The 14102-nt window shown below is 37.8% G+C and overlaps 1 protein-coding gene across 1 annotated transcript in view; it reads left to right on the top strand.

Moving 5' to 3' along the window:
• Positions 1-12948, top strand: part of BRCA2 (BRCA2 DNA repair associated) — a 73810-nt gene extending 60862 nt beyond the window's left edge. The window contains exons 20-26 of the mRNA XM_036747978.1: positions 4309-4430; positions 6617-6815; positions 7048-7211; positions 7308-7446; positions 8910-9154; positions 10270-10410; positions 12519-12948. Of these exons, the coding sequence (XP_036603873.1) occupies positions 4309-4430; positions 6617-6815; positions 7048-7211; positions 7308-7446; positions 8910-9154; positions 10270-10410; positions 12519-12932 (1424 nt within the window). The 3' untranslated portion in view covers positions 12933-12948. The remainder of the gene's footprint in view (positions 1-4308; positions 4431-6616; positions 6816-7047; positions 7212-7307; positions 7447-8909; positions 9155-10269; positions 10411-12518) is intronic.
• Positions 12949-14102: the final 1154 nt, after the last annotated feature.

Below are 14102 nucleotides of genomic sequence, written 5' to 3' on the forward strand. Positions count from 1 at the left end.
GTCACATTGTTTTACTTGTACTCACTTTGGTTTATCTTGTACATGATATTTCATCTTCTGTCTCTGGGCCTTTGTATAGGCTGTCCCCAGGTTGCACTGTTTCCTCAGCTAGGCTGCCTAGTCACTTAAACTTTCCTCAGAGCTCTGCTCAGGTACTATCTCAGGTCTTTCCTAATCAGTTCCTCTCACCTACAAGTATGCCCCTAAGGTTGCTTACTTTTGACTTACATGAATATCAAATACAAAAAAAAAACCCTCTTTGGCTTTTAAAGCACTTATAGCCTGGCTCCTTCCAGGTGGCTAGTTGCTGCAGTAGCTAGAGAACCAGGCTCAGAGTGGTGTCCCAGAAGAGAAGAGGATTATCAGTAGTGTCAAAAGATTTCAGAGGTTAAGAAAAAGAGGACTGAGAAAAAGCCATTGGGTTTGGCAATTAAAATCATTGATAACTTTGGAGAAAATGGTTTTGGTGGAATGATGAAGATGGAAACCGGTGGTTAAGAAGAGAATGAGAAGAAAAAAAGTGGAGACATTTATTGTGGATGGCCTTTTCAAGGGATTTGGCCACAAGAGGCAGCACAGATATAGGACAGTAGTTAGCAGGGATGGAAAGATCGAGTGAAGATTTTTTGAAGGCTAAGGAGACATGAGCATATTTGTAGTCAGAAGAAAATGAGCCAGTAGACAGGGAGAGGTTGAAGTGAGAGTGGAGGTGACAGAGGGAGCTATCTGATGGAGGAGATGGGATGGAATGGGATCATTTGTTAGCCTTGGTAAGCAGTGAGGCCACATCTTCATATGAGACAGGGATGAAGGAGGAAATAGTGGCAGGAGGCACATGAGTGAGAGGAGATGAGGAAAAGGGGAGAAGAGAAAGCTCATGGCAAATGGTTTCAATCTTTACTGTAAAATATGAGGCAAGATTCTCAGCTAAGGGGAGGGGGAGGGGAGATCATGGGAGGTTTGAGGAAGGATGAAAAGGTTTGGAAGAGCCACTGTGGAGAGTAGGATGGTGATTTGAAAAGGAGGCATGGTGAGAATTACCTAGTAGCAGTGAGGGCACAGTTGAGGTTTGGTAACAAAGTTGTAGTAGAGCTAGTGAGAACAGCTGCATGATTTTCTTCACCTTCATTTCAGCAGTACTTGTGTAAAGCTATAAACAGTGGGAGTGATCCAAAGCTGCAGTTCGTCAGGGCACAATCAGTGAAATATTAAGAGGGCTTGAGACTCAAGAGAAGAGGACAGTGTTTTTAGAGTTGAACTTGTTCACCAAGGGGTGAATATGGGGGAAAGAGGAGAGAATGGGAAGGGGAAATTGCCTGAGAGAAAACCTGGAGGCTGAGGAATTGAAGATTATGGTATGAACAAAGAGTAGGGTTTAAGTGAATGCAGAGGGAAAGGTAGAAAGCCAATACATTATGGCTAGGATAAGGGGGGCTGGGAATTTTTAAACATGGGGGTGGCACATTTGTGAGCGATGCCAAGATAAAGGGGTTGAATATCTTTCTGTGTGCCTGAGGTGGGGTGGAGGAGTCCCTCATGGGAAGGTGAGGAACTGAGTGACTGGGATGTTTGAGGCAGAGTCACTATGTCTGCTGAAGTCCCTAGGTATGAAGGTATGAGGTAGGAAGGGGAGAAAGTTGTGAGGCTTGTGCATTGAGAAAGGAAGAAGAGTAATCTTGAGGTCTAGCTACCAGGTTTTGGTTGGGTAGTAGATATGTATTGCGTGAAAATCAAATGAGAAGTTACTGAGTGATGGAGATAGGGAAGGAACCTAAAAGTGGCAATGGGGAGCAAGGAGTTTTATTTCAACTCCCCTGTCTCCTCCAGGGACGGGAATGAGTGAAGGTGCAGCCAGTATTAGAAAAAATTGGCCCAGGAGGCCATGTCATCAATGGGAAGCCAGGTTTCAGTGATATCTAGAAGATGGAAGGAGTGAGAGAAGAAAAGATTTAGGATGAAGTTTGTTGCCTGTGGAATAGGCATTCCAGAGGGTACAGTGGACGGAATGAGTGGACTTCGGGGTGGAAGAGTAGTGAAAGGGAAGGGAATCAGGTAGGGAATGGGGTTTGGATGATGATCTACAAGGATTCAGAATCCCTGGGCTGTGTAGGGTATCCCTGGAATGAGAATGATTATTGTTAAGTGGAAGGCACCATTACTCTATCCCAGGCCAGAAACAAGCACATGAAAAGATGGAAGGCACGTTATAAGAAATGACTAGCCGGATGATTTCAGAACAACCTGAAAGACTTACATGAACTGATGCAGAATGAAGTGAGCAGATTCAGGAGAGCAGTGTATGATGAACAGCTGTGAATGACTTAGCTGTCCTTAGCAATATAGTGATCCAAGAAAATCCTAAAGGACCCATGATGAAAAATGCTATCCACCTCCAGAGAAAGAACTGAGGGAGTCTGAATTCATTCGTTCTTCCTTCCTTCCTCCTATCTCTGTCTCTTCTCTTTCTCCTTCCCTCCCTCCTCTCTTTCTTTCTCCCATAAAATGACTAAAATGGAATATATTTTGTATAATTGTGCATGTATAACCTACATCATATTGCTTATCATCTCAAGGAGGCAGGGGAGAGAGAAAATTTGGAACTCAAAACTTTTAAAAAAGAATTTAAAATTTTTTCATGTAACTGGGGAAAAAATAAAATGCTGTTTTAAAAGAAATGGAAGGCACATGGCCAAATGGGAGGCCCTGTTTCACTATTCACCTTTCTTCTGAAGTTTGGAGAGTATCAGGAAAAAATGCAGTGGAAAGAGTATTGAATTTGGAGTTGGAAGATTTGAATTCAAATCCTGACTGCCACTTCCTTGTGATCATAGACAAGTCGCTCGTTATCTCTGGGCCTCAGGTCATCATCTGCAAAAATGAGCGAGTCTCACCTAGTTCTAATTTTATGTTATTTCTCAGTTTTTTAGTTTTATTGATTCTTTTTGCCGTTTTTGGAGGCACCTGGTGGCACAGTGGATAGGGTGCTGGGGCCAGAGTCAGGAGGACGGGAGTTCACACTTGGCCCCACACTCTTAACTAGATTGTGACCTGGGGCAGGTCACTTAGACTCAATTTCCTCGACTGTAAAATGGGAATAATAATGGCGCCTGCCTCCCAGAGTTGTTATGAGAATGAAGTGAGATGTTACATGTTGAAGTGCTTGGTACACAGGGGGTGCTGTATCAAGGCTTATTCCCTTCTCTTCCCTCTCTGTTTTTTCCCTCATCACTCTGTCCATTTTCCCAATAGAATGTAAGCTCCTTTGAGGACAGGAACTGGTTTTTTTTTGTTGTTTTTTTCCTTGTGTCCCATCCACTTAGCACAATGCTCAGTATAGAGGGATTTAATATTAAATTTGATATTCAGGTTTTTTTCTTTCCTCATTCTAAGGGAGCCCAGTGATTTTTAGATTCTCTTTCATTGCTATTTACCAGGTCAGTAGCTTTTGATAGTCAATCTGTTTATGTGTTTGTCCAGTTTTTCCATCTTTTGACTTTAGCATATCTTGAATTTTGAGTTCTGGGTTTTTTTTATTCTTTTTCCTTGGGGCCCACCTTTTCTGAGCCATCTCCTCTTCTCTGAGTTCTTTTCAGCCACTTGGCAGCCTGTGTCCATTCCATAGTCCTTCCTGTAGTTCTGGTTAGAGTTTTTACAGAATGCTTCTTCATCTTCTTTCCTCAGTCTGACTTTTAGTGACCTCCTCTCCTGTCCTTATCCCTTTACCCCAAACTACAGTTTAACTTCTGAAGGGCGGAGGTTTCTGGGAGAGATTATTTGATAACTGTTCCTCTGTTGGCAACTTGTAGTTTCTTTAGCTTTTCCTTGTTTCTCATTTGTACAGCTTTTTCATCTCCATATTTATTTCTAGTTTATATAGCCAGTGTGTAATAATCAGAAACAGCAGGTGAATTTTTCCACCTTATGTAGATCTATCTACCTTTTTTATTTGATTTAAGATTTTGTTTAACACTTCACCCTTTCCTATAATACTAATTTGTACATCTTAGAGAATATCACTGGCTTAAAACATGTCCTTAGATCATTGTTATTTTGAACACACATAAGTAAATTCTTTCCTTTTTATTCTATAGTAAATGTATTACTATCAAAGGAATGAGATGGCCGGTTTGGTTTTATTAGGGGAGTAGTTGCAATCTTAATATAGAATTACTTTCATGTTTTTGTATGTATAGCTTTTGGAGTATTCAGCATGTCACTTGGTTCACTAGTTTACAATTTATTTTTAAAAGTTGTAAATAATTGTATGTACATTACTGACATTTTAATTTTATTTATCTTTTTGAAAAGAAAGCAGTGCAAGACAGCATGGGCTATCACGTATTTTAACAAGACATCAGGTTCGTGCTTTGCAGGATGGTGCAGACCTTTATGAAGCAGTTAAGAATGCACCAGATCCAGCTTACATCGAGGTGAGTGATTTAGATGATAAGCCCAATTACTCTAGCATCTAAAATGGGAACATTGGGCACTTTAGAAAACTGCGTCACCTCCATTCCTTCATGCATTAAAATAGTAATTGAATATATGGTACCCCCTAGGGAGTCTAAGAAAGATGATGTAATTTCTTAAATTAGGTAGCAGTAAGAAGCTAAATTTCAGGACTGGCTGCCAAGGATTAAAGGTAGAAGGATAGCTGGCTGAGGAGAACTATTGATTACCATTCTCCTAGACAGCAACCCTGCAGATACTTTATACATACATCTTCCCTTAATTTCATTTGCTTTAGGTTTTCCTTATGCATCTTAATCATCGTTCTTCTTTTGACCTCTACTCAATCAAAATTGTCCATCCAATCCAAATTATTGTGGCTATAGTGCACTTAACCCTCAAATCATTCTTTTTTTTCTCAAGGAATACCTGCATCACCATCTTCCTTTCCTCTAATTCTTGCCTTTGTACTAATGTTTACTTTGTACCTTAATATTTACAGAGATGCTACCTCAAACCCCTTAGGCACCCCAATTCTTCAGCCTTCTTGAATCCTGTGACCTGCTGCTTTGCTCTACTTTATCCACAAATTGGGATGGTCGCACACAAAATCTGAACATTACCCACAGTTGTTCAACTTTCCTAATTAGAAACTGAGTCATTGCCCTTATCTAACCCATAACTTCCTACTCTACCTCTACGCCTCACCCCGCCTGAACCCATTCTTCATGGTTATTGAAATCTCCAGTCTGTCCACCCCTCAGCACTTGCTTAGGATTACCCCTGCCCTGACTTCACCTAACCTCCATCTCTAATCTCAGTCTGATAGTTAGATATTTCAACTCTCCACTGTCTTCTGCTCTCAAACTCCTTGTCCTGTTGTCCTGTTGCTCCTCGTATCTTGCCAAACCGCACTCCTGAATCATTCCTGCTTCCTTCCTCCTCTGCTCCTACTTAAGCTACTGAAAGCTAAAGAAGTTTCACAATAATATAATGGTGGCTCTGGAGGAGAAGGTGAGGCTGGTAACCTTGCACAGCCCTCCCTCGCTCAAATCAAAGTCAGCTGCAAGTCATGTCATCATTTCCCTGGTGTCACGGTCCTCTTCGAAAATGAAGGACAAACACACAATGGTTGTAAAATTAGCTATTGATAGGAACAACAAGTTACCTGTATGTAAAATATTACGTTTTTTTTTTTAGTGATGTCTTGACTCTGGGGAGAGAAAAGCACCAAATACATAATTTCAGAAATTTCCGAGTTTAAGAAGTAATCTTTCTGAAAGTAGGGATTTTCTCTTTAATCAGAAAGAACTTTGTGACACACTGAATTTTAAGTTACCCTATTCCCTAATAAATTACAGTTGTAGTAGAGGAGACTTGTAAGTTAGCAGCATCCTCTGATACTGTCTCTCAGTAAACTCAGGGTTTAAGAAATTATTGCTGCAATATGTTTAAATCAGTGTTTGGAAGCCTTTCAGAAGTCTTGGCTAAAGTTTCAGGCAAAATTTTGTCATGTATTAGGGTAAGGTGCTATTGTGATTTCCCACATGATAGTTATTGCATTCTACTTGAGACAAGAAGTGTTGGGAGAGGGTAGAAAGGATCATAGTGTAGGAAATCATCCTTGAGAAGTTAACATAAGAACAGGTAACATTTATAAAATACTTCAGGGTTTACACAAAGTGGGTTATGTAAATTATATACATTTTCCCATTTGACCTGTGAGATTGTTAGTATAGGCTCTATCCCCACTTCACAAATAAGAAAATTGAGGCTCTGTAAGTTTGTGATTTGCTTACAAATCATAGCTACTAAATCTTAGAGGCAGGTTTCAAACCCAGACTTTACAAGTTACAAATCACTTTTACCTATACCAGGTTCCAAATTATAATTAGGAAATTGCTTAGTTACTGAGAGGATATAACTGTTTATGGTTTCAAGGATATTAATTTCCCAAATAATTATGTTGTTATATCATGTAATGATCTCAGGATTTACCCACTTTATAAAGAATATATACTTAATAATTTTCAGCACATTTTAGTCTCTAACCAGGGTCTTCTCTACTGGCTGCAAAAGACAGATTTTTTAAAAAATTATTCTAAATATTTTTTGGTCAACATTTTAAAATGTATACATACACAAGAAGTTTCCTTTGTCGTCACAGGGCTATTTCAGCAAAGAGCAGTTAAGAGCTTTGAATAATTACAGGCAGATGTTGAATGATAAAAAGCAAGCACAGCTCCAGTCAGAAGTCAGAAAGGCTGTAGCAGCTGCTGAACTGGAGGAACCAGGGCTGTCCAAAAGAGATGTGACTATGGTTTGGAAGGTACGAGTCGTCAACTATGAGAAACAAGAACATTCAGGTCAGTATCGAGAACACGTAAATGTTTTTCGATAGTTTCTTTAAGCTACATAATAACTTACATGGTTAAATAATTACAAATGCAAGATGGATAATTTGTTGTGTGAATTGTACTGCTTATATAATTATTAATGAAAATTTAAATCATAAATTCTCTTTTGAACTTCATTATCTTTTTTAAAAGTTAGCTCATAAAACTCAGTTCTTGACTTTAAAATGTTATTTTTAAATAGTTATTTTGAGCATCTGGCGTCCATTATCAGATATATATTCCCTACTAAAGGAGGGAAATCGATACAGAATCTACCACCTGGCAACATCACCATCTAAAAGCCAATTTGATAGAGCTCGGATCAGATTAACAGCAACAAAGAAAACTCAATATCAGCAGCTGCCGGTATGAAACTTTTAACTCTCATTTTACAATACCAGTAAATTTGTACTAGTTTTATGAAACCTACGGAAGCTGAATGTTTAAAAAAATTTTTTGTAGGTCTCTCATGAAACTCTCTTCCAAGTTTATCAACCAAGGGAAACACTGCCTTTGATCAAGTTAGCGGATCCATCCTTTCAGCCTCCATGTGCCGAAGTAGACTTAGTAGGGTTTGTGGTTTTTATCACCAAAAAACCAGGTATTCTACATGGGATTAAATGTGGCTTTTTTATCGGTGTGTTCTGAATTTCATCCCTGCTGGGTAGTGGTGATAGTTTTATATTTATTTTTAATCTCTTAACTTTTTGTTATTATTATAAGTATTAGCTGACCACTATTAATTAGAGAAGGTGATACGGTGGATAGAGCGCTGGACTTGGAATCAGGAAGACTCATCTTCATGGGTTCAAATGCCGCCTCAGATACTTGTTAGCTGTGTGACCCTGGGCAAGTCATTTAACCCTGTTTGCCTCAGTTTCTCATCTATAAATGAGCCAGAGAAGGAAACAGCAAACCATTCCAGTGTCTTTGCCAAGAAAACCCAAAATGGGGTCATGAAGAGTCAGAAACGACTGAAACAACAGAACAAGACAAAATTAATTATAAAGAATTGGAGGAACCTCTTAGTACTTACTGTAGGCTTCAGTACTGCACTAAACTAAAGAGCCCGTGAAGCCAATATTAATAAGAAAAATAAACCTTTAGTACTTTAAGATATGCAAAGTTCTCTGCTTCTCTTACCTTGTTTGATTTCTCACAATCCTTCGAAAAGATTGTTACTACATGTATTTTTACCTTTTAAAGATAAAGTTTAGTCTCACAGAGATTGTAATTTGCTTGTGATCTTACACTTCCCCTTCCCAGTGGTGGAAGTGGGATTCATACCAAGGGATTTCCTGATTCCAAATAGAGTGTCTTCTCATTAGAACATTTAAGAATAATAATTTTCAAATGTAGATTTTAAAGTGACAAACTAACTTTATGTGTGATTCTTAATTTTTATATTTTAAAAAATATTAAGTTCTTGCCCAGACCAAATCTGATTATCTATACCAAGACAAGTAATTTCTTCTTGATCTTTAAGACATTTTGTTATTTATGCAACAGGAACCCTCTCAAATTTGTATTTCTCATTCAATGAAGTAATTTGGTCTTCATGATTTTCTTCATCTTTTCCCATTCCCATTCATTTGGATGCCCACATGACCAAATGGGGCTGATAATACAACTACATGATTGTTTAATCCCATCCTTAAGCTAGGGGGCGTAGTAAATAGAGCTTTGGACTTAAAGTCAGGAAGACCTGTGTTAGAATGCTGCCTTAAACATCAGCTGTGTGACCCTGGACAAGTCATTTCACCAATCTATAAATGGGGTGTTCATAGCACTCATCTAAGGAGTGCTGTAAAATATTAGTGCCGTTATTATAATTACAGTCACAGTGTCTCTGCCCTTGACTGATGTGGAATTCTTAGTCACTCATTGGGGATAGATCCTTTAAGAGACTCTTGAGATTTTTCCAAATTAATTTGCTTTAGTTTTGTTTTTATCATTGGGATATGCTAAAAATGAGTGGGCACATTTGTATTTGTCTGCATTTCTGAATTTGTTCTCCTCTATACATGGTAAATATATTTATTCTTTCTTTTAAAAAAATTCCAGGTGTTGCACCTTTGGTGTACTTGTCAGATGAATATCATAATTTATTAGCAGTAAAGTTTTGGATAGACCTTAATGAAGATGTTATTAAACTGCATACATTGATAGCTGCAAGCAACCTTCAGTGGAGAGCAGAGTCCAGATCAGGAATTCCCACCTTATTTGCTGGAGAATTTTCCTCGTTTTCTGCTAGTCCAAAGGAAAGTCATTTTCAAGAGACATTCAACAAGTTGAAAAGTTCTGTTGAGGTAAAATTGTTTCTTATCATAACCATAGGTCTTAAAGTAGCAAAAATAGCAAGAGACTATTTTTTGATGAAAGTTAGATGTTTAGGATCAATCAGGCATGAAATAGTGCTAAGGAAGAAAGAAGTGCCTTTTACGTTGATTGACTTAGTTAAGGAAAAGCGCAGGAAGGAAGACAGGAAATGCAAACCAGTGAAGGAACTACATGGGTTAAACATCAGAAATTTAGAATAACTCATAAGCCAAAGAGCCATCTGGGGTTGAATTCAATTCAACCATCTCTGTGGTGGCAGTTATTGTTTAATGGATAGAACACTGGCCCAGGAGTCAGAAAGCTGAGTTCAAATCCAGTCTCAGAAACTTACTAGCTGTGTGACCCTGGGCAAGTCACTTAACCCCTTTTGCCTCAGTTTCCTCAGCTGTAAAATGAGCTGGAGAAGGAAATGGCAAACCAATCCAGCATCTTTGCCAAGAAAATCCCAAATGGAGTCAGGAAGAGTCAGGTACAACTGAAACCGCACAGCAACAACAAATCACTGTGGTGCCTACTATGTAAATTAGCTATGAGTTGTCAGAAACTGTATATAAACTATATGTTTATGTTTAAGATTCACTTCCAATATTTTGTGCTGTTTGCCCAGGCATTTTGATATATGTAACTCTCTATGGGAAAATTATTCTCACTGTACCCTGTACTAGTAGAGTAGTAGTATATTTTGCCTAAATCTATGTCAGATTCTTTTGTGTTATCTAAATGAGGGAAGGCAGGCCTCTACCATTTAGTTGAAAGAATAACTAGTGGATTTTTTCTGTCTCTTTCCCTCCTACAATTCATTTGTTTGTGTGGATAACCTGATTACCTTGGGTGCATTGGTGTGTGGTCGGGGCAGACCCTATTAAATGTTGAAGTATGTCTAAGTGTTTTTAGGGCTGTCATCGTTCCCCAAGCCCTGCTTTCTCACCTCATCCTTTGATTCCAATCCCTAAGCAAACCTTGAAACGGGTTGTGAAGAGGTCGAGCTTAGATAGATCACCCCTTAAGACTCTTTTCCAGCTTTAACTTTATAAATCTGTTGTGGTTTCCAGTTCACAAAGTTTTTTAAAATTTGTCATTTTAGAATATTGACCTGTTTTGCAGTGATGCAGAAAGTAAACTTACTCATCTGCTTAACACACATAATTCCAAACAACTAAATGCAGTCAAAGAATATAATTTAGACTCACCTTCTCCTCAAGCAAGACTTGGCCTGGGCCACGTGGTAAGTTGATGTGACTAAGAGCCTGTGCAAAGTGACTGTGTGATGTTTGGTAATAGATGCAAACATTTCAGTGTCATTTAAGGAGGAATTACAAATGCTAGTCATATACAGCATCAGGCAAAGGAAATCTGGAATATGGAGCGTTTTACTATTTAGCAACAACAACCACAAAAACATTTTTGGAGTCTGATTTTGTAAACTGAGTCTGATTCCAGGATTCAGCTTACTAGTTGAGCATTTTTTAAGAGCCCTCCATGTGGTGCTGTGCCCTGGGGCCTTGGGAATAGAAAAGACAACAACAAAATAGTTCCTTCCCTCAAGGAGCTTACATTTATTTCATTAGAGAGAAGATATGTTACAGTCTTAGAATTGTTTAAATTATTTTTAATACAGTTTCTATACTGGTCAGTCAGGGAAATGCCAGGCGATGTAGTGGACAGAGAGCTGGCCTTGAAGGCAGGAAAACCTAGTTCAGATCCTGCCTCAGACAGTAGCTGTTGGGCAAGTCACTTAACCTCTCCCGACCTGTTTCCTCATCTATAAAGTGCATCTAATAATAGTACCAACTGTACAAGGTTCATATGAGGATTAAGGGAAATCCAGTTCTGTAAAGCACTTTACAAACCTTAAAGTGCTATAGAATTCTAGGCTCTTCTTACCACTGTGATTATTCCTGGATGATAGCAGAGCATTGGACAGAATCTGTCAAGGTATCCTCGGGGACAAAATGAAGAGGTATAAACACATCAGCATATTTAAATGGATTTAGAAGTTTGTTGATTGGTTAACTAACCATACCCAAAGAATGTCATTGAATGAACTGATGTAGACCTAGGAGGAGGCATCTAGTGAGAGCACAGGATTCTGTTGGGTGTGTGTGATTATGTCAGATTTTCAGATGAAGTGCAGCTAGGAGCAATAGCTAATATTTGACAAATTTCAATGACTTACTGGGATACAAAAATATTTTGACTAGAATTATATGTCAAACTGCAAATGATTGAAATTTAGGGGGTCTATACACATGGTTCTTGCATTCAGATTCAAAAAAATTAAGTGTGCAAGGACAGGAAGGGACAGTTGTGGTCAAACATAAGTTCAGGTGAAAACAGTCTAAAGATCTTATTTCACTCGGAGTTCATTAAGACTCAACTTTGTGAGCTAAAAATAATAGTTCAGTCTTAAGCTACATTAATAGAAGTATAGTGAGTAACCTTTATTCTCTGCTCTGGTAAGGCCCCATATAAAGTATTTGTTTGGTTCTCAATGGGTTGGTTTGTTTTTCTAAAGATTATTACTAAGCTGGAGAGGGGAGAGTGGCACTATGCTAAATGTGGAACTCCATTAAAGGAGCTGGAGATGAACCTGAAGAATAAGTATTGGGGAGAAGTGAGGTGAAGAGAAGAATATTAATTATCTTGAAATATTTGAAGGGTTGCCATGTGGAAGCAGATTTTTAGATTAATTCTGCATGGCTCCAGTTAAAGAGCTAGGATTAGAAGATAGATGTTAGTAGCAATGGATTTTTTTAGTATATGGAAACTTCATAACAATGAGAGTGAGCTAATATCCAAGGGCCCGCCTAGTAAGGTAGGAAGCTTCTTGTTACTAAAGGTCCTCACACAGAGGCAGAGTGGTGAGCACTTGTTAAGGGCATTATAGAGTCAATTGATGCTTTGTATGGCGGATCCTATTTTAAGTTCCTTTCAGCACTGTTATTTTAAGGAATGGCTTTTTCATCTTTATCTTTTTATTAAGAATAGTATCCCTTACTGTATATACTACAGTTTTATTTAGAATTTTACATTGTAGTAGTTGTTTCTAGAATTAAAATTCAAGACAGTGTTATAGTTGTTTGAATATACCTGTCTTTGTTATTTTTTGTTAGTCTGTTGTCTTTATTTAACTTGTAAATTTTCACCTTTTTTCTCTCCTGGTCTGCCTATGTCCTTTATCCTTCTGTTATTTTGAAATTCCTTTGTTCTAAAATATCTCCTTCTGAAAGAAGAAAAATTACTTAATAGTTGTTAAATAATCTGACCTATGCTATTAAAGCATTTATTTTACCTAGGGTTATCTTTCTCTGTTGGATTTTTGCCTTTTTTTAGATGTCCACTTCTCAGAACGAACCAAATCATCACTGTCCTGAAGGGAATTCTGGTCTCACCATTAGCTCAGTCAAAATAACCCCAACATCAGATTGTAAAGGAGACAGAAAAATGGATGACCCCAGAATCTGCAAGAAGAGAAGATCATTGGATTTCTTCAGTAGACTGCCTTTACCTCCACCAATCAGCCCAGTCTGTACATTTGTTTCTCCAGCTGCACAGAAAGCATTTCAGCCACCTAGGAGCTGTGGCAACAACTACAGCAAACCCATAAAGAAAAGTATACTGAACCCTCCTCAAGTGACAACATTAAAAACATTAAGTGGAACCAGTGTGGTGGAAAATGATTTGATTGCAGATGAAGAATTGGCTTTGATAAATACACAAGCCCTTTTGTCTAATTCACCTGAATAAAATTAAGTAAATAAATTGATTAATAAAAATATTATTGATAGATCCACCAGCAGAAAACCCAATGGTTTAGGGGACCACTGGGTACTGAAAAAAGACTGTTCTAAAACTGGGATGGAAGTGGGAAATATTTCTCAAACCAGTATTGAAGAGACTAAGATTACTAGGTTAAGACAAAAATGAAATCACAGTTTTGTCAGAAAAGCTCAGGGTGAAAAAAAACAAACATGACAGGAAACAGTACAGCATCCTTCATTTCCAATTATATTTTGTAAAGACTTGTGTAATTTGTACTTGTATGTAGGTATTCTTTTTCCATTTTAAATATATAGAATGGGAGAAAAAAATTTGTCTTCTTTTCAAGATCGTGTAAGTATTCATAATGATGTATATATTTACTCAATGGGGAAACATGCTTTAAATTAAAAGAGTTGTATTTTTTTTTTACTATGTACATGTTTTCCATACTTTTTATTTTACATTGTGATATTGGATAAGACCTATTTAATAAACCACTTTTTATAGATAAGAGCCATTTTTTTAGCCTATGATGGCATAAGTTCCCAATATTCATTTCAAGAAGCCTTAACTGCTTAGCAGTCATTTCTTTGATGCGTTAATCCGTTCTGCTACAGAGGAGATTAGAGCTGTTGTTTTTAAACCACCTAATTTCAGTTGTTGAATTTTGAAGTATGCTAGTGTTACAACAGGGTTTTCCTTATTAATAAATATTCATCAGCATTCTGACTGCAAAGATGACAATGGCATATTCAGCTTAATCCTTCTGTCAATTAAAGTTTAATTGTAATAACAAAAATTAATACTCAGTTGCTTTAAATTAAAAATTCAAATTAAAAAAAATTTATTACTAAACCAGAAGTTTAAAAAAAATAGTACCATTATCAAGAAGTGTTTACTACGTGCCAAGCACCATGGTAACAAAGATACAAAGAAAGGCAAAAACATGGTTCCTGCCCTCAAGGAACTCACATTCTAATGAGGGAGATAACCTGCCAAGAATTGTGTACAAATAACAGACACATGGAGTAAATGGGAAGTGATCTCTCAAAGGTAAGGTAAGAAGCAGTGAGGGGTCCAGGAAAGACTTCTTGCAGAAGGTCAGATGTCACTTCAGTCTTGAAGAAAGCCAGGAAGTGGAGATGAAGAAGGGAG

Source organism: Trichosurus vulpecula, chromosome 2 (assembly GCF_011100635.1).
Source record: "Trichosurus vulpecula isolate mTriVul1 chromosome 2, mTriVul1.pri, whole genome shotgun sequence".
Classification (NCBI taxonomy): Eukaryota; Metazoa; Chordata; class Mammalia; order Diprotodontia; family Phalangeridae; genus Trichosurus; species Trichosurus vulpecula.